The 19,695-nt window shown below is 37.6% G+C and overlaps 2 protein-coding genes across 2 annotated transcripts; both read left to right on the top strand.

The window, feature by feature from the left end:
- The first annotated feature begins 30 nt into the window (after positions 1 to 30).
- LOC100635935 (bromodomain adjacent to zinc finger domain protein 1A-like) lies at positions 31 to 10,710 on the top strand. Its single transcript, XM_019993563.1, has 10 exons — positions 31 to 290; positions 739 to 1,023; positions 1,383 to 1,546; positions 1,600 to 1,840; positions 1,920 to 2,013; positions 2,349 to 3,044; positions 3,246 to 3,384; positions 3,496 to 3,726; positions 4,427 to 7,221; positions 10,334 to 10,710. Exons 1-10 carry the CDS (start codon positions 178 to 180, stop codon positions 10,622 to 10,624), a joined length of 5,049 nt encoding a protein of 1,682 aa, XP_019849122.1. The 5' UTR covers positions 31 to 177; the 3' UTR covers positions 10,625 to 10,710.
- A 353-nt stretch (positions 10,711 to 11,063) lies between these two features.
- On the top strand, positions 11,064 to 19,691 carry LOC100635807 (tyrosine-protein kinase JAK2-like). The gene is made up of 19 exons (XM_019993562.1): positions 11,064 to 11,293; positions 12,267 to 12,497; positions 12,699 to 12,841; positions 13,036 to 13,228; positions 14,476 to 14,568; positions 14,760 to 14,924; positions 15,505 to 15,655; positions 16,070 to 16,106; positions 16,196 to 16,451; positions 16,726 to 16,774; positions 16,851 to 16,889; positions 17,100 to 17,227; positions 17,839 to 17,898; positions 17,995 to 18,130; positions 18,296 to 18,390; positions 18,498 to 18,599; positions 18,655 to 18,812; positions 18,942 to 19,113; positions 19,312 to 19,691. The coding sequence occupies exons 1-19, from the start codon at positions 11,141 to 11,143 to the stop codon at positions 19,489 to 19,491; spliced, it is 2,541 nt and encodes an 846-aa protein (XP_019849121.1). The 5' UTR covers positions 11,064 to 11,140; the 3' UTR covers positions 19,492 to 19,691.
- The last annotated feature ends 4 nt before the right edge of the window (positions 19,692 to 19,695 follow it).

Raw genomic sequence — 19,695 nt, 5'->3', positions numbered from 1 at the left:
CTTAATACCACGGAAGTATACGGAGTTAAACGATTGGCGCGAAAGTTAACAGAGCAAAAGATTCGCCTCCTTGTCCTCTCTCTTTTCCAGTTTCTAGTGTTCCTCTCCTCTTCATAAGCTTTCAAAGGGTCTATACTTGAAGAAGAGTGCTCTCTCTTAAATTTCTAGTGAGCAAAGATGCCTCTTTTACGTGGAAAACCCTTCACTCCACAGCCTCTACCACTCTCGATCTTACCAGACGAGAATGTGTTTGTCTGCCCTCAGACAAAAGAAATATTCAGGAGCTACGAGTGAGTGTTAAACCCTGCGAGAGAGCCCGTCCTACATTGCTTAAACCCACTGTTACGATTCCAGCACTCATCTCTGCAGACTCTCACACCTAATGCTTTACTACTTGTACATGTACTACAGAGAGGCCAAGGGGATCATTGAGGAAGTAGTAAATTGATGTATTTTGGGTAAAATTCCATGCATAATGAGCATATAAATGTATGAATCCCAGAACCCACTTCACATTGATCCATAGTGTTGCACAGCGGTGTCTATTTTACATGTACGTTCATGTATTTTCTCCCCTTTTTATCCTTGCATTCATCTTCTTTCATTTTCATCTTTTTAAAAAATATTTCTCCTTTTTATGTCTCTATTACTTTTCCTCTCTCTTTCTCTTCTCTTCCTCTCACTTTTCCTCTCTTCTCTCTCTTTCCGACTCTCTTTCTCTTTCCGACTCTCTCTCAGTGAATTCTTTGAGCGTCAGTATCTTTGCAATACATTAATCTGGTCCTGTGAGATGACTGGACAGCAAAACCTAACTTATCAGGAAGCACTTGACTCAGAGAATGAAGCTAAGCACTCGATGAGCTTGCTACCAGAGCTGTACAAGGAGGCCATCCTTTGGCTGATACATCAGAGACCCCATACCAACATGAAGAGTATTCTGGAGAAGGTTTATCACTACTTTAAGGAGAGATTCCTTGTTGGGGAGGAACTGGATTATTATCCGACTCCTGGAGGTGATAAGAAGTATGTTCACGAACAATTTTAATTGATTTAAAAATCATTACAAATATTTATTATTGTGCTTGTGTGCAGGGTGGGAGGCTCTTAAGAATAATCAGTTTACTTTACAGTTTCTTTAATATTTATACTGTACATATACATATACATGTACATGCTCATGTTGATGTGTCTGAAGGCTGGGTTACATGCACATGAATGTACATGTCATGTACCATGTTCTAAGTTGCAATATGTATTGTATACATGTACAATGTACATGACCTGTATGTACATGTATATACCATGCATGTACATGTTCATGCATGTTCCATCAAAGATACCAGTGGGACCATACTTATGTACATATGTTTGTATTGATGCAGGTCATCAAGGAGTGTTAGAGTTATCAGTGTCTCTTCTCCTATCATTGCCTCAGCTAGTCCTCCTCCTCCTACATGTACTCCTCACAAATCCAATAATACGAACACTCCCTCAGCTGCTCATTTAAATACTTCTCCTCAATCAGTTTCCTTTCACTCATCAACAGGTATATACACATACAATTTTGGTTTAAGACTTAACTGTACATGTACATTTCAGATCCCACTGCTAAATGTCCTTTGGCTCCAGTTTCTTCAACTCCTGGCCCTCTCTCCTCCACCCCTGCTCCTCCCCTTGCTACTCCAGACCCTTCTTCATCTTCCCCTCATGCTTCATCATACTTATCCCCTGATCATCCTTCTTCACACTATCTCTACACTGTTCAAGACATTGCTAAGAAGTCATCATCATTATCATCATCATCATCCTCGCAATTCACAACCACCAGCCTTCATTTAAGGTACAGCAAGAATATATGTTTCTGTTGCATGTATAAAGATTGTGGAATCTTTGTAATAATTTATATTTATATTGTTTAGTCGACCTAAGTCCATACTAACCAAAGAGAAGTTAAAGTTGTTTCTAAGGAATACTTTATACAGAGGACCTGATAAACACTCACTGCTTGTTAAAGTATGTGGAGCCACACACCCTACAGCTCTCCTACTGTATATACATGTACATGTACATACAGTTTTCATATTACAATTAAACATCTTATTAGTACATGTACATGTGCATGCACATGTAACAAAGTTATAAAGCCAGCAAAGTGTTACTGGAAAACGTTATCACTTGAATTACTTCATCACCTTTTAATGGTGCAGAGTTTAATTGAAGCAACATGCATGTATTCTGTCTCTTTTTCTTCATTTATTTTTGTCTCTTTTTTTTTCCTTTAATTGTTAATTTCCTTGGTTTGATTTTCCTAAATTTATTTACTTTTTCTCTTTTCTTCACTCCTATAGCCACTGTATGTTGAAAAGTACAAACTTGCTCCTCGTTCAACAAAGACTAGTCCATTGTCCTCATCAAAACTGTCATCAAGACGCTCTTCTCTCTCTCAGACCAATCTTGATAGCTTCCTCTCGTCCTCCACGGCAGGAGGAGGTAGTGTTAATACCTCTAGTACTGGTAAAGGAAAGAAGCAGTTAATGATATTAGCATTCCTTAAGCGCGAGGAGGGAAAGGGAAGCGGGACAGGGAGGGGTAAACCCGGGGGAAGTAGCAGTAGCAAGAAGACAAAGAGTCCAAGAAAGAAGTCGCAGGGCAAGTCACCGTTAAAGACTCCGTCACGTAAGAAATCTCGTCTGTCTCTTGGAGGGAGTGTCTCTTCTGTGTCCTCAAGGAAGAAGAGCTCCAGTAAGTCGCCTCGTAAGCCCAAGAAAGGGGCTGGGATTGATTCGATAAGCTCCACACCCAGTATCGCTGTTCTTGGTTCGGCTAAAAAGGCATTGAAGAAGGCAAAGGCAATGAAGCAGTTGGATTTAAGAAAGAGTTTATTGAAATTAGGTGGAAGTGGAACACCGAGTGATGGCGGGATGAAGTCGGCTATCAGTATTGAGAGAGTGAAACAGGCTAAACTAGAGAGACGGAAACAGTTGAGAATGAAACGAACTGAAATGAAGAAACCAATTGAGGACACACTTTGTATGGAGAGCAAAGTAAGTACATGTTATTTTCCCTTTTCAATTTTGCTTATATACATGTATGTATGTATACATAATAATGCTCTTGTATTTGCTAGTACATGTGTACATAGATTTGAGTTATGAGCGCCTGAAAATAATGTAATTGGATGATGTACATATGTATTGTATGCATTGTACATGTCAATTCATTATTTCTTGTATTTCTTATTGCAGCCCTTACCTCTATTGAAGCCAGCACTGACTGCAATACCACCAGAGCTGTTCCCTGATGCTATAGAGACACTTGAGTTCCTTCATCACTACGGGCCTACTTTTAACATAAAAGACGCCATTCACTCTCCCATCACCTTCCGTAAGCACCTTAATTTTTACTATTAAATGTATTTTTATTTTTAAAACAATAGGTATTTATTATTTTTAAAAATGTATTGTTATTCATTTTGTTTTTTTAATTTTTTTACAGAAAAGTTTGAGGAGGCATTATTGTCCAATCATCCCGACACTTTGCTCTATGAGTTAGTTAAGTTCCTGTTGCAAGCTATATTTGTTGCAATGGAGGAAGAGCACGAGGCAACCATTGATATGGGGGCAAAGAAGAAGGTCTCACCTCCTCCTCCTCCAACTGATAATGATCAAGAGAGCACAGGAGGAGGGAAGGAACCTGGGGAGACTAACAACTTTGTCTCTCAAAATGGTCAGCATGTACTTGTACTCACTTTCTAAATTATATGTATACCAGGGTTTCCCACAAAGCATACTAAGTGAGCTACATAGCATCATGAGTTGACAATACAATGAAATAGCTTTAAAAATTCATAAAAAATCAAATTTTGATTGGAATCAGCTCAAACTTTCTACACAATATAAGTGCATATATATGCATCAGGAAAAAATATAAAAGTGCTGAAATCTCTCCCTTTCGATTTTGGCGAGATTTGGTCTCAGACCATGTACTATAGTACAGGGACTTTGGCCAGATTTTTGAGCAACTTTAAAAATTCATAAAAAATCAAATTTTGATCAGAATCAGCTCAAACTTTCTACGCAATATAAGTGCATATATATGCATCAGGAAAAAATATAAAAGTGCTGAAATCTCTCCTTTTCGATTTTGGTGAAATTTGGCCCGAGACCATGTACTATAGTACAGGGACTTTGGCCAGATTTTTGAGCAACTTTACAAATTCATAAAAAATCCAATTTTGATCGGAATCAGCTCAAACTTTCTACACAACATAAGAGGATGTATATGCATCAGGAAAAAAATATAAAAATGGTAAAGTCTCTCTTTTTCAATTTTGGCAAAATTTGGCCTGAGACCATGTACATTAATTATCATGTCTACAACATACATGTGTTTATTATACTATATTAATTATTTTTATTATTTAAAGGATCAAGAAGAAGCTCTGTTGGTTCATTACCGGTCGATGTACAAGAGAACGAAGTCAGAGAAGATGACGAGGAAGAGGAGGAGGAAGGAGGGAGACCGCGTGACATAAAAATAGAGTCACTGAAACTCTCAGCAATGACGCATGCAGCATGGTCTCAGAGGACACAAGCCACGCCCCTCTCTAAGCTTGCCTTTGACCCATACACGTGTAGTGAAATACTCCGTATGCATTTACTATCGTCTGGTGGGTACACAGGTAATGGAGTGAGGGCTTCATTCCGGTATTGTAATCGCGGGGGATACTCTGATGGTGATGACCCACTCCTTGAGTTCCGTCTTAACAATTACGAGATATTGGAGTCCTTGTCTTTGAGTCCCATGTACGACCTGAGTCCTTGGAAGAAGCTAAAGATTGTCTCGGTTCTCTGCCTCCAGTTGTTGAGTTTTGCCTCATGTAGGGACTACATGGAGGAAGTGAGGGAGAAATATAAGGATCTGAGGCAGAGGATTAGGAAACTTCAAAGTAGCCTCACAGAGAAAAAGAAAAAAGGAAAGAATGTCGAGAAAAAAGAAGAGGGAAAGAAAGAGGGAGATGGAGATGAAAGTAAAGAGAAAGAAGATGGGAAACAGGAAGAGAAGGATAACAACAATAAAGGAGAGACTCCTGATAAGAATGATGGCATTGCTGCTAAGCAGTCAGAAGAAACTCCTCCAGAGAATAAGAAAGAGAAAAGGGCTCGCATTCAAGAAGAGATCAATGAACTAACCAGGGAACAATTCACTATCAGTTCCTGTATCCGTCTTCAACCTATAGGCTCCGACAGGCATCACAATCAGTACTGGGTATTCCCCAGTCTACCAGGTCTGTATATACAACAACACAACACAGAAACCGACGATCCAGCTCCAATTAATGCTCCTTCCGCTGATCCCAGTACATCTCTAAATAATGCCCCTTCTACTGATCCCAGTGCAACAGTGGGTATTAGTGGTATCGAACCAATTGGTAGTACACCTTTAGTTAATAATGCTCTTGCTAATGATACAAGTAATGGGGCTGTGCCTCTTAGTAATGGTGTTCATGGGCATAATGATAGTGGACAGGTTGATAATGAGAGGAAGGAGTTAGTAGATGATCCTACTACTACTACTACTGCAGTGAGTGTCAGTCCTTCTACTGCTAATAAGCTTGTATCTCATCTCTTGCCTAACTCCTTATGGAGGACTCTCTCGTCTCAGGAAGAGCTCAGTTCTTTGTTGGATGCCCTCAATCCAAGGGGTCTTCGTGAAGTGGCCCTCAAGGAGACCATACAGAAACTGTCTCCAATGTTTCTCCCGTCCATTTCAAATTGTCCAGTGACCTCAACTTGCTATGCATCTCAAGAGGCTCCTTCCTGTCCTCCCCTTGAGTCCTCTAGCAATGAGTACCTGGAGCTGTACCTACGGGAACAGATACTTGACCTGGAAGAGAAGATATGGATTGGTAACCTTGGGTCTGTCCGAGATACTAAGGATAGGGCCGACTGGAGAGACGCCATTGAGTCATCAGGAGCAGCAAGCAAGTACAATCAACCAAAGAAGGAAGAAGAAGAAGAAGAGGGGACATTGAAGAACACTGATGACCTACCCAATGGACATGATCTCAATGGCGTTATTGATGACGGAATGGAGTACTCTGAAAATGGAGATGAAGTCTCTATTGGTAAAGTAACCAGTGTCACTGCTAATGATAGAGAGACTGAGTCTAACAGCTCCTTATCTTCAGTAGCAGAACTGGCTAAAGCTATACTGGACATACAGAAAGGAATTGAGAAGAAGTTTCTATTGCAGCCACTAGGAACCGCCGTGGACATGAAATCAAAGTCAGCTAAAATAAGGCGGAATGGTTTGCTCAAAAACAACAAAGAAACAGCTAGTACGTGCCTCGAGGAATGGCAGGAGTCTCTGCTTAAGTCCACCTCATTCTCTCAGCTGTTTGTTCACCTCACGACACTAGAGCGAGCCATAGCCTGGAGCAAATCACTAATGAACATGAGGTGTCGTATTTGTCGCAGGAAAGGCGGAGACGAATACATGTTGCTTTGCGATGGGTGCGATCATGGCTACCACACGTACTGCCTGCGACCGCCAGTGTACGATATACCAGAGGACGACTGGTTTTGTTATAATTGTGTACCGGTAACACCCGTAAAGAGAAGAAGGAATGTGATATCATTTAAAGGTATGGAGGAAGAAGAGGAGGAGGAGGAGTCTGAGAATGAAGGAGAGGAAGAGGAGGAGGTAGAGGAGGAGGAGGAGGAGAGTGAGGAAGAGATAGAGGAAGTGATTCCCAAACGTAGCATGAGAGCCTCTACTACCGTCCAAAGGAAAAGTACTGCTACAAGTAGCATCAAAGCGAATACCAGGAGCACAAGAAGTAAAGGCTTGCTTAAAACCAGTACTGACCCTGTTCAAGAGCCAGATGAGAAACCAAAGTTAGGGAAGAGAGGTAGGCCAAGTAAGAAGGATCCCTCTCCCCCTCCTCCTCCTCGACCTCCTGCCAGGAAGCGGCTCAAAGTTGATACTGCAAGCAACAGTAGTACTAGCAGCAGCAGTAATGCTAATAATGGAGTTGATTTGTCAAGAGCTGAATGCATCATTTCGTCAATTATTGATGTCCGCTGCTCAAAGGTTCAAGGTACAGCACAAGAGAAAGCTATAAAGACGTTAGAGTCTCAGCTGTGTAAGGCACTACTGGAGGAACTCACCTCTCACTCTGATAGCTGGCCATTCATGAATGGAATCAGAAGGAGAGATGTAAGTCCATCCATCCAGCACTCTACAGCTTGCATGTACTTGTGCACTCTCTTTGAGGTCATTGTGACACGTGTGTAGCACATAGTGCAGGCACTGAGTAATTTTAATTGAAAATGATCAAAAATTAAAATGTGTAGTTGCAATATCTTTTTGTGTCCTCCTTGCAAGTTGCTCTGTATGAATATTTTTTGTTAAGATGAATTGCACGAGTTGTTTTCCTGGTAAGTCCATGGATTATGTTGTTTGTTATGGTGTAGCTCAATGGAGTGTGGTATTTAGGGATAGGCTTGAGTCAATGGTGGTATCTGACCAATGGTCTGTGGGCTCAGAAATGATTAACAGTGGATAAGGTGGGTCCACTTAGTCCAGAGTACACACAAAGGAGACATTTGAAGGAGAAAGTGTACATGTACATGTACATGTAGTGGATGATGTACATGTAGTGGATGATGTATATGTAGTGGATGATCAGTTTTATCAACCAATAATTATGTATTCTATGTACTCTTGATCCTATAAATAGCTACAGTAATAATAATGATATCATTCATCAGTCCTTCTGTTTATGTGTCTGCTTCTATATTCTTAGTTGCATGTGTTGTGCATGCCCTGTACGTGTACACATACCGTACTACACTTACATGTACATGTGCATGTATGCTTTTGTCCCATTTCTAGTTATTTTGCAATTCTTTTTTTCATGTGGTCATAGTAGTCTACTATATACTATATTTTGTAATGATGCTGGTCACTATTTCTAAGAGGTTTTGGGGAATAGAGCTCCAGAATATTATGTTCATACTCCTACTCATTCTTTGTTATTGTTCAGCAGAATTAGCTATGACAGAATGATGTCAGCATTATTGCATAAAGCTTTGTTCCATTCTATTGTAGTATTTATTGTATTCGATATTACTATTATCTATCACGCAGCATTATTCTGTTATTATTCTTTTTTCTTTTGTGTGTGTTCTCTGCAATGGCAGAAGCCCGTGAAGAAGTGACCAATACTTATACTTATACACATCATGTACTACTACATGTGTTTTATGCTCTATTCCATCTCAGTATAACAGGCCCCACATGCACTCATCATACTGGGGTCCATGTACACAGTTCCTTATTGCATTGTTAGAGTGACCATTATAATGAAATGTGGTTTTATCCTCCTTTTGTCACATCTCCCCTACCCTTCATTGTGTTAGAGACCAGGTGTACGATTTGGCCTTCAGGCCTTGGACACCTTTCGCTCCAATAGGGCAATACAGTACTGATCAGTACAGTCCTATTGGTAATACTTTATCAGTGTTAATCCCTTTATTGTGGAATGGGGTAATATAATATTGGGTATTGATATTCTTGTGAATAGTGAAGCCTTTATGAGCCATTTAGTGAGTAGAGTGTGTCGTACCCGAGTACATGTACTTGTACATGTACATGTACGGTCGTTATAAGGCTACACTGTCACAGTGTCTATGTAGTGCTATTTATTATAGCTCATGGTGTGTACCGGTATCACAATTTCCTGCTCAGTTGACATCATTTCCACTTCTTTTATGATCAAAATGTACAAATTGAATTTTCTGTTACAATATATATGTGTACATGGTATTTGTATGTTATCACGTATCACTCTGTTGCACATTATTTGGATTCCAATGTCTACATCATAATTATGGATATTTGTTCGTATACTAATACTATGCAATAAATGATATTTATATGCTTTATATTGTACATGCATGTGTGTGCAGAAGTCACATGTTTATAATAACTAGCTAAGTCTTTTATGCTGTACACAACATTGTAATGTTCATGTACATGTATATGTATAAGAGACAAATTATTGGTTTCCACATCAATTTTCCTTTAAATGTTGGATGACATCATCTTGATTTGATGACACACCATAGCAACAGACCTTTAAGAGTGTATGTAGGAAGTCACATTCATCCTGCATGTATTTAAAAGGATAATAGTAATTGATGCATGTACTGTAGCAGCAGCGTCACAATTGTTGTGCATTATTTGGTAACTCTGTTTGTGTCATTTGGCATCTTAGTTGTATTACATCCGTTAAGTCCAAGTACAAAAGTACACATACACAAATGTCTCTATACTATTATTATTATTATTATTATTATTATTATTATTATTCATGATATCATATGCTCCCCCTGACTGTATGGGTTCAATTTTAAATTAGAAGGGATACCTTGGGATCTCCCCTTCACTGCTTTCACATCAAACAAATACCAGAAGACATCAGTCCCCATGCAGTAACAACTCGTGCATATTTTATCAATTGTATGTCTACTATAATACTTCTAGTGCCCATCCCTTATCAATATAACGGTCATTGAACATGTTCTCTTTATTATTGTGCAATACTCATTGGGAATCTGCTCAGTACAGTATCGTGTGATGTGTTATTTCATAATCAGTATTCTTTATAAATGTCATAGTAATGTTCATTCCTATTTACACTCAGCATGAACATCTAAGGACAGTAATAGTAGTCATTGCAGTGTTACCTTCCAAATTCCAATACTTTGCTATGTCAAAAATTGTAAATCCTAATGTGCTGCTATAGCACTGTACATGTATCTCTAAGAAAGTGATCAATACATTACTGTACATGTACATGTGTGTACATGCACATTTCCCAACCTTTTTACTAAAATACTTATTTACTAGTAGTCTAGACATTATTTGTAAATAATCAAAATATAAACCAAATTTTATGACTGTTATGCCTCATGTACCTTTGATGTTACTGAACATGTGTCTCTATGATCACTGTAGTGTATCACTGGATCATTCTTGGATGTTAGTAATGCTTGTAGTATACATGTACGTACAGTACATGTACATGTAGTAGTTTGTATGGTATTATGGTATATCACGAGTGCTTACTTACACTGGAATAGCTCTCATTATTGGTATTTTACCATGCCCATATACATGTAGTACGCTAGAACCAGCACAACTTTTGATCTTGTAAGCTTACGACTTTTGTTGTTTCAACTTACTTTACATTACTTACTGTATGTGCTTATTACATCCTCTTCTTCCTTTCCTCTCTCCTTTCTCTCTCTCTCTCTTTCTATAGCATCCTGATTATTACGAGATTATTACTCAGCCCATGGACTTTAAGACAATACGTCAAAAGATCAGCTCACACAAGTACAACTCGTTTGACCAGTTCCTCTCTGACGTCAATCTCATTTTCTCCAACTGCTCCTCTTACTTCAAACGCAAATCGAGGGAAGGGAATGCCGGGAGCTCCTTGAAAAGGTTTCTTGATCAAAGGTATAATGATCTTGGACTAGGGAGCCTCATTGGTAATTCAAGAAGACGGCGTTCGAATAGCGTAGAGCTCAGATCGAGTTCTCGCTATTAAAGGATTCTTTAGTATTATTTCTCTTCTTTCTTTTTCTGTCTACTGACTGGGTTACATGCATGCATACATAAAGCTCATTTATCCATCAGCTATTATTATTATTATTATTATTATTATTATTATTATTATTATTATTAATTATTATTATAAAAGAAAAACAAAGCACGATTATATTGTTATTATTATTATTGTTACTACGACTGTTGTGTTGTTGTGTTATTTATAAATTGAAAAATTTCAGGAACTGCATAAATTGGTAGTTAGTGTGCTTTTTGACATCGAAAGAAGCATATAAGATAAGATAAGCCTGTAGTCATCAGGTTCCATTCATGAATAATGAACTGTACAAGATCATCAGAATTTAAAGAGGAAGCAACACTGTAGGTAATTAGATCCATAGAGGTCAAACCCACAGAATATCGTGGGCGTGTCTCTCGTGCATACGTTGAAAACGGAGATGCTACTCACTTGCTCCATCACTGTTAGTTCAGCTCTGGTCTTTATTCCTGCTCTCTAATGGCCGGCAGTGGGCCGGTAAGGACAGCTCCATTGACTCCAGGGATGTCTTGCTTTGGTATAGGGAGGAGGTCAGGAGGCGGTAAGATACTACTCGCTGACGGAAAGACACATTTTGATGGTGATTTCCTTATTCCTGGTCGTGTCATCAAGGTGAGCCCAGTAAAGCTTTCTCTGGCTCTTCTGCCTCCCTTACCTCTGTAGCTAATGGGAGCTACAGCGAGAGAGTGTGTGTGGGGGAGAAGGCGCATGTGAGAGTGTATTATTACAGTCCACTGGAGTCTGTGGGCATAAGTTTGTAAAACATCAAAGTGTTTCTTATTCAATGAAAGCTTTTAAGATAGTGTGAGTGAGTTCTAGTGGGGGAAGCGTAAAGGGCAGAAAAAGAGGAGAAGGAGAGAGAGAGGGTGATTTATCAGCTAGTGGGACTGATAGAGAACAGTGACTTATGTTAGAGAGAGGTAACAGTGAGGTTTTGAGAGCATTGACGAAAATTAGAATGAACTAAGGAAGTCACTAAAGAGTTTAACAGCTCAGGGCCCACACTTTAATGCATGAAATCCAGTTCAATGAGTTATGGCAATTTTCCTGTGGGCCATGGGTCCCAAGTAGCTTTTATGTGTAACCGTGCAACAGATGTTTGTTTGGTTGCTATAGACAATTGGAACAAACTGAAACTGTATCTTTTAAAATCCACCTCAAACATTCATGCCTTTGTGCAAGTGTGTGCAATTTGAACTGAAAAATGCCATTTTTGGCCAAAAATATGCATTCTTGTACCCACACTGTTGATGACAGCATGTCAAGGGTACATTGTACAGCAATGCCATCACATTCTATGTACATTACACCTGCATGAGAATATTGTCCTCATAAATATAATGCTATATAATGCTATGGTACAGTACATGTTTATGTAATATGCAGAGTTAAGCCCACACTATAAGTGTACATGTATGTACCTCTAATTGCCTGTGGATAAAAAATGCTATATAATGCGTTATTTTTACAATGGGAACTGTATATGTGTGTGGTACATGTTTTTGCATGTACCAGTAAATGTGTAGCGTAGGAAACCAACTATGTACAGTATAGGTAGACCAATAACAAATTATCTTAATTTTAGGACATTATTAATGACATATGCCAGCTAATGTCGCCACCCATCGTTCCGGTGGTTCGGCCGTTCTTTGCTTTGTGTGAACCTGGGACTGGGTATGCACTGTGCCAGTCCATGAAGCTTACTGCCCCTCAGTCGCGGAAGACCTATCAGCTTAGGATATTCATCAATGCCGGGCAGAATAGCGTATGCTTGAAGAAATACTCCGGAGCAGCTAGAAACTATTATTTCACGCAGGTTAGTTATTATTTCATTTTTTGGCAGTACTTTTTGTTTGTTTGCATGCAATAGTAGTAGTACGCAAAAGTTGTTGTTGTTATTGCTGTTCTTATAATGATTGTATTTTTGTTTGCATTTGTCTGCTCATCCATCCTTCTTTACTCTTTACACTCTGCACTTCTTTTACTCACTATAAATATATATGTATATTATATACAGTTAAAGACGGATTTTATTACTGGGAGATTGCAGCACAGAATGGCCTCTTCGGGTAACATTGCATTGCAAATGGCCGCCATTGACATGGTCTTGGAAGCTGTGTCGCACAAACCTAAACCACTTACCTCTTATGAAGATGTCCTGTAAGTACATGTACATGTACACCTATAGTACATGTACATTTATAATGTCTACATTTTATGTGCATCCGTATTCATGTCATGTATCATACATGTACATGTACATGTAGCATTTATGCAATGTACATGTATTATTCATGAAATATTGTAGTATTGTAGTACAAGTGCATGTCTATTTCTCTTTTTCCCTCTTTCAGTGATCATTTCAAGGTTTCCAAATTCCTTCCCTCGTACGTCAAGAGTCAACAGGCCTGGAAGAAGACCCTTAGCCATCTCTTTGAGGAGTACTACCAGGCCCTCTCTACCCGTGAGCCAGACGTCATAAAGGTCCAGTACATATACGCATACGAGAAGGATATAGGCTGTGGGCAACACCTTTTTCAAGCCAAGGTACAACCTACAATGATGAAATTCGAATGAATTATGTTACTGTCTAGACTCAGCATATAAAGCTATTCCTATAGTATTGTGTATTATGTGGAGATAGCTATTTTTTGCAAGTATAGCGTGTATCATACTATGTGGCAGTGTACTATTAGTTGTATTGGTGTAGCTAATTTTGTATACATAATGCTTCGTAGCATGATAATAATAAACAGTGTTCACAATTTATTTTTAGTCTTGGAGCCTTGATATCAGTTGTTAGGGCTAGCTTATATACACTTGATAATCTGCTTATATTGCTAATCCTATTATCTTTTAATTTTATTCAAGAATATGATATTATTATTATCCATATATAGAGATGTATAGAGAGGGATATTTTTATGAGTATTAATTTCATTGATAATATAGTTTTATTGCTTCTGTTGTACATGTACATGTACATGTATCTGTGTACGTGTTACTGGCGTATATAGGTATACATGTGTGTGTGTGTGTGTGTGTGTGTATGTAGTTAGTGAGAATAAGATAGTCTTTTATTAGGTATGATTATTGATAGTGTGTGTTACTTACTGTCTAATTACTATGACAATCACTGAATAGAGTCGGCATATAATGGCCAGTGTCTAAATTGTTTTTGAAAAGAGAAGGAAAGCTCCCTGAATAGTTCACTACCTCTTGCAATGGAGAGTGAGGGAGGGAGGGAGGGAGGGAATAAATGGATGCAGACATAATTTACTTATTCATGAATGAGTGACTGCCTAATAGTCTGTATAGAGGCAAGGGAGGCAGCTGCTTCTTTCTCTCTTTTAGTCTCTACCACACGCCTCACTATAAACTAATAGACAATTTAATAAGACTTTGTTAGGGTAATAGTAATTAATTGTCTGTCTATTATGTGTTTGTCTCCATGTGAGTATTGTTTTTTATGAAGCATGTGTTTTGTATGCTATCATATATTAGTATTATTATTATATGAAAACTGAAGCCTCCTTATACTAATTCCATTGACAAGCCTGTAACCACTGGTATGCTGTTTTGTCCACAGCATAACTATGAATACTAATGATCTTAAAATGATATTATTATAATGAGGCTACAATGGAAGAGAGGGTATAGACTAGAGTAAGCTACATATGTGTATGAAAAAGGTCAACAATGACTGTGAGCATGCATAGCATGCATGATTAATATTAAATTATGAATTATTAATATATTTAAGGTTGCACCATTAATCCTTTTATTTATTACAGGTGTATCTCTTTCCAGACCGCCCACTGTATGAAGGAAGAATACAGGCATCATGGAAGAATGGTATTGTAATGATGGCAGCCACCAGAAAAGAAGTAAGGAATGCAATGTACCTGTAGTTCATATTGACATTGAAAAAGCATTTGTTGCATGTACATGTATAAGGCTGTTTTTATCTACATGTACATGTACATATATACATGTATGTATATATATATATATATATATTAATAATATTGAGAGTTTATTCTATTATTATTATTATTATTATTATTATTATTATTAGGTTATATTGATGCAAGATATTGAGCAGATAGACGTTAGTTTGGAGAGACTGTCTCTATCCATTCAATTAAAGGAAACGGCTGCGTCACTGAACAGCACGAGCAGCAACTCATCCACTGGAGGAGCCACTGACACTGACTCCAAGTCTCAAAACCCAATCACTAAAGTACTATATATATACACACACACTTGCTCTTGTATTGTGCATGGGAGTATGGAGTTATGGGAATGGGGGTTTGAAAATATGAGAATGAGACAGGTTGAAAACTTGGCATAAGAGATTACTCAGTAAATATGGGCCTTTATTGTATAGTCCAGTGTAGTAGTCTTTGGTCTTTAATTATAAGGAAGCCCCTTACTATGTAGTTAAAGTGTAGTTGTAATTGCACTTTATCTACGTATCTCTACTTTGCCTTTAAAATCTTATCATTTTCCCAAGTTCTTCCCGCCTTTAATGCTTTCCCTCCTGCTCTATGCTTATTATTTTAATCTTTTGACCTTATTATTTCCTCCTGCTGCTGTTATTGTCACCTTTATCTTTATAATGAGGAGGTACAGTTTTAGCAGTGTGGTCTTATGATCACTGATAGAGTGTGAGAAAACATTCCTTACTTTTATACACATCTGTATTATTCTAACATTATTTGAAAGTAACAGATATCATAATAATAATAATAATAATAATAATAGTAGTAGATAATATTACGCTTTTAATTATGCTTTAAAAAATTAATTTTTTTGTATAGACTCTCCAGTTTAAATCGGTTGAAGAGATGATATCATTCTGTTCCATCATTGATGGTTATTACAGGCTAAAGGTTGATATTAATACCAGCATACTCTCTGGGGATGCCAGCCCAGCTGATAATGAACACACTAAAGAGACACTTGGGAAAGGTTAGTAAAAACAGAGGGACAGAGAAAGGGAGAGAGAAAGAGAGAGGGGGTTGCTATTCAGAGTATTATCATAATCTGACTTTGTCCTATTGATAATACATGTACAGTACATTATATTGTACAGCTGGCAGGACACACACTCTTCTCGCCTCATTATGACTGGCAGAGTGAGTGTGTCACACATGTTTAGTGTGTTTCTTTTGAATGACCAGTTTCTTGAGAATTGGGCCACATTTGAGAGAACAGCCAACAGAGAGACACATGGCACTATCAGTGAGAGGCCTACTACTGTACACTTGCCTGTAGTGAGGGCTTTCATGCTAAAACCTACTGCATAAGTACCTGTAGTTAGTATGTACATGTATTTAGTAATTTAGTATGTGTATTATGATGTTCCTTTGTTTTATTCTATAGATATTGCTGCTAGAGATCTCTGTCACGGGCCCATCAGGTATCATACATTGTACATCCATGTGTTTAATTTGTATGGGCTTCCATTAAATTATTTCAATTATTATTAAAAATTTATTCGCTCCGTAGTAAGGAGTCGGCTAATGAAGTATTTGCTAAGCAGCACAACGAAGAAGGGCTCTACCTTGTGAGGGAGAGCAGGACTAAAGACTGTACCTTCATATTGTCCCTCTGTCAAAAGGAAGGTGTCTTCAACTACAGGATATCCAAAGACTATGATCACAGGTTTGCTCTAGTTGATACGACTGGGATCAGCCCTGTACCGAGGAGTGTTAACTCTTGCCACACCCTCAATGACCTCATATTGCATCATCATCACTTTGCTGTGAGTCAATTAATTAATTTAATTAATCTTGTGGGCGGATCTTAATTGATACTTGTTAATATTGTTGCATTTTATTGTCTCCAAGGGACTTGTAAATTTTAAGCTAAATTGACACGCAAGTCAATGCATGGGTAGTGTATTGTATTTAAAATAGTGTTAAAATTAGCTACTTTAGTATTGAATATCAAAAATGTTGACATGTACATGTACATGTATGTATACATGTGCATGCATGTATGTATTATTATTATCATTGTTTGTTTATATTTTATAGGATGGCTTACCTATTCTACTTAAACAAAACTGCCCACCATCCAAAACAGGTGAATATCAAGTGGAAAATGTTTATTGATCTTTTCCTTGTATCATTTTCATTTTCATTCCACATTATTGTTGTAGGTCCCATGCCATTATTTCCTGAAACTCCGAATACTCCAAGTAATCCACCATTCTCTTCCTTATTATTTTTATTTATTTTTTCATCCTCATAATTATGGTTGTAAATAATATATTAAATGTATTTCTAATCTCATTAAGCCATTATTATTATTATCATTATTATTATTTTTGTTGTTTTTATTATTATTATTATTATTATTATTATTATTATTTTTGTTTTATTTATATTCTCTTCTCAACTTTCTTTAGCTGCTGTCACTGTTATGCCTCCACCCGAGGAGGAGCTTGATTCACCGATAATACAAGAACTGGTTCAAGCTGGTGTCAGACGGATTCATTATCGTAGAGAACTCACAGTCCTCAAAGAACTTGGCTCAGTAAGACCTTAAATTCCCGAGTGTGGGAAAAGAATGTGTACTGTAGAGTTTTATTTAATTGAAGTGTCTAAAAGTGCCTTTAAATCAAAAAATTATGGCCATCGTCTAAAAATAATTATAAGCCTATTTTTTAGATGTTACAATTACCTAGTTCTCCTATTTTCTTACATTTTTGCTGCATGTATCATGGAGGAAGTTTGAGTCAATTACGATTAATTTTTTGAGTACAAAGCATACACATGTACATTAGCATGATGAAAGTTTTTGTTGTGGGTACTAGATCGTGGGCGTTAATTAGGAAATGGAAAATTGAGTACAGACAGACATAATAGTGGGTGATTCATATTGTACATGTACACATAATGTAGTTTGGGAGAAGTAAGCACTTTGAAAGTGTGTGGGCAAAATTTAGCATGAAATGATATAATAGCCAATTTAAGAGATTGACTGAGGTAGTGTATGTCAACCTTGGATTGGTACGCAGGAATTTGATGTTGCCTTTTACTGCCCTCCCCTTGTATAATGTACATGTACACAGATGAAGGAAGGAAGAGTGTTAATATCAAAATGTCAGGTACACTGTAGCACTGTTGTCTGTTCTCGCCTTACAGGGTCACTTCAGTAGCGTCCATCTAGCAGAATGGACGGAACCAGGCAAAGAAGTGCGAAAGGCAAGTGATATTTATTCATTAACTTATCTAAAATAATAATAACAACAACGTCCCTACTGATAATGATAGCCCTTGATTATTACTCTAATATTTTAGGTTGCTATAAAGATCCCTACATTTCCTCAACAAACCTCAAAGGCTCAAGTCGTTCTTGACGAAATGAAGCGGGAAATACTAACAATGTACCAGCTGGACCACCAGTACATCACTACACTACTAGGAGTGGCTGATGGTAAGGAACTGGATCCATTAAATCCAATACATTAAGTAATGGAGTTGCATTTATTAAGCATACACATGTAACTATAATAGCAAGACTATACATACTGTAGGTTACATGAAGTGCAATCTGTACTATTTGGTGCATTTTTCTTCTCTTTTTCTTTATTTTCAATAGAGCGTCATATATTAGATACAATTGGTCGGTTCCCGATGATAGTAATGGAGTTTATTGATGGAGGGAGTCTGAGAGGTATACTGAATGATTTCAGGGTATGTCTCCATTCATGCTAGCATTGTTATATTATTATAATATTATTATTATTATTATTATTATTATTATTATTATTATTATTATTACTATTATTATTATTATCTAGCCTTCAAGACTACAACCACGTCCTATAAAACCACCTCCCTCTGACTGGGAGGTCAGGTATCTTCGTTACAGTCAGCAAATAGCCGAGGGAATGGATTATCTTGTATGTAAACATACATTACAAATATTTTCATTCTCTTTCTTCCCTCTTTCTCCAGGGATCTAGGAATGTTGTCCATCGTGATCTGGCTACCCGTAATGTACTAGTCGTGTCCGACCAACACGTGAAGATTGCCGACTTTGGTCTTGCGAGACAGTTCATGGAGAACAGAGACTATTATAGATCAACTAAAAGAACTGACCTACCAGTTTACTGGTAATAATTAATCCACTTTAACTTGTATAACAAAATACTAGCATCATGCATACATTGTACATATAAATATTCTAATCGTGTTAGATTAGAATTACGTCATCTCTTCTTTTGTCCTCTCCTTCTCTTCAGGTATGCTCCAGAGTGTTTGATCGAGCTCAATTTCAAACCAGCTTCAGACGTTTGGTCATTTGGCGTTACTCTCTGGGAGATCTTTACACTGGGTCGTAGGCCGCAGGAGTTTTTGGAGCATGTTGTAATGCAAGCCCAAGCTGATCCTAGGCATGGGCACCCACTTCAAGCTGTAAGAAAGAAGAGAAGAGAGACTCATACGAAATTATAATAAAATATGCAAAATTATAATAAATTAAAAAATGATGAATAAGAGCTCTTGGGAGCTATAGGGTATACAGAGAGAGAGAGATATATATATATATCATGTGAATAAAATTCTCATAACTGAGTTGTTGACTTTACTCTGTATCGTTGTTTATTTTTGCAGCTGGCGAAATATTTCAAAAGCAATAATCGCTTGCCAAATATCGGTATCCCTGATCAAATATACCGGATGCTTAAAGAGACGTGGCACATTGACCCATCAAGAAGACCCACCTTCTCTCACCTGTCTGATAAGCTCTCACGCCAGCTCCTTCTGTTCCAAGCAACCTCTGCTACTTCATGACACAAGAGACACGTCAATGGCAGCCATTTATTGTAGTCTTAAACTTTTTAAAAATTCCATCTCTTTCTCTCTTTTTTTCTCTCTCTCTCCTCTCTCTTCAGTGAAGATAATTATGCTGCCTCTTTTTAATTCATTTTTTGTCACTGACCATCCTTGTTTATATTATTATTTTTGTTTTATTTACTACCTAATAATAAATAATAT

This window comes from Amphimedon queenslandica, unplaced genomic scaffold (genome assembly GCF_000090795.2).
Source record: "Amphimedon queenslandica unplaced genomic scaffold, v1.1 AMPQUscaffold_13492, whole genome shotgun sequence".
In the NCBI taxonomy this organism is placed as follows: Eukaryota; Metazoa; Porifera; class Demospongiae; order Haplosclerida; family Niphatidae; genus Amphimedon; species Amphimedon queenslandica.
Note: the sequence above shows the minus strand (reverse complement) of the source record. Positions and strands in the feature narration are given on the sequence as shown.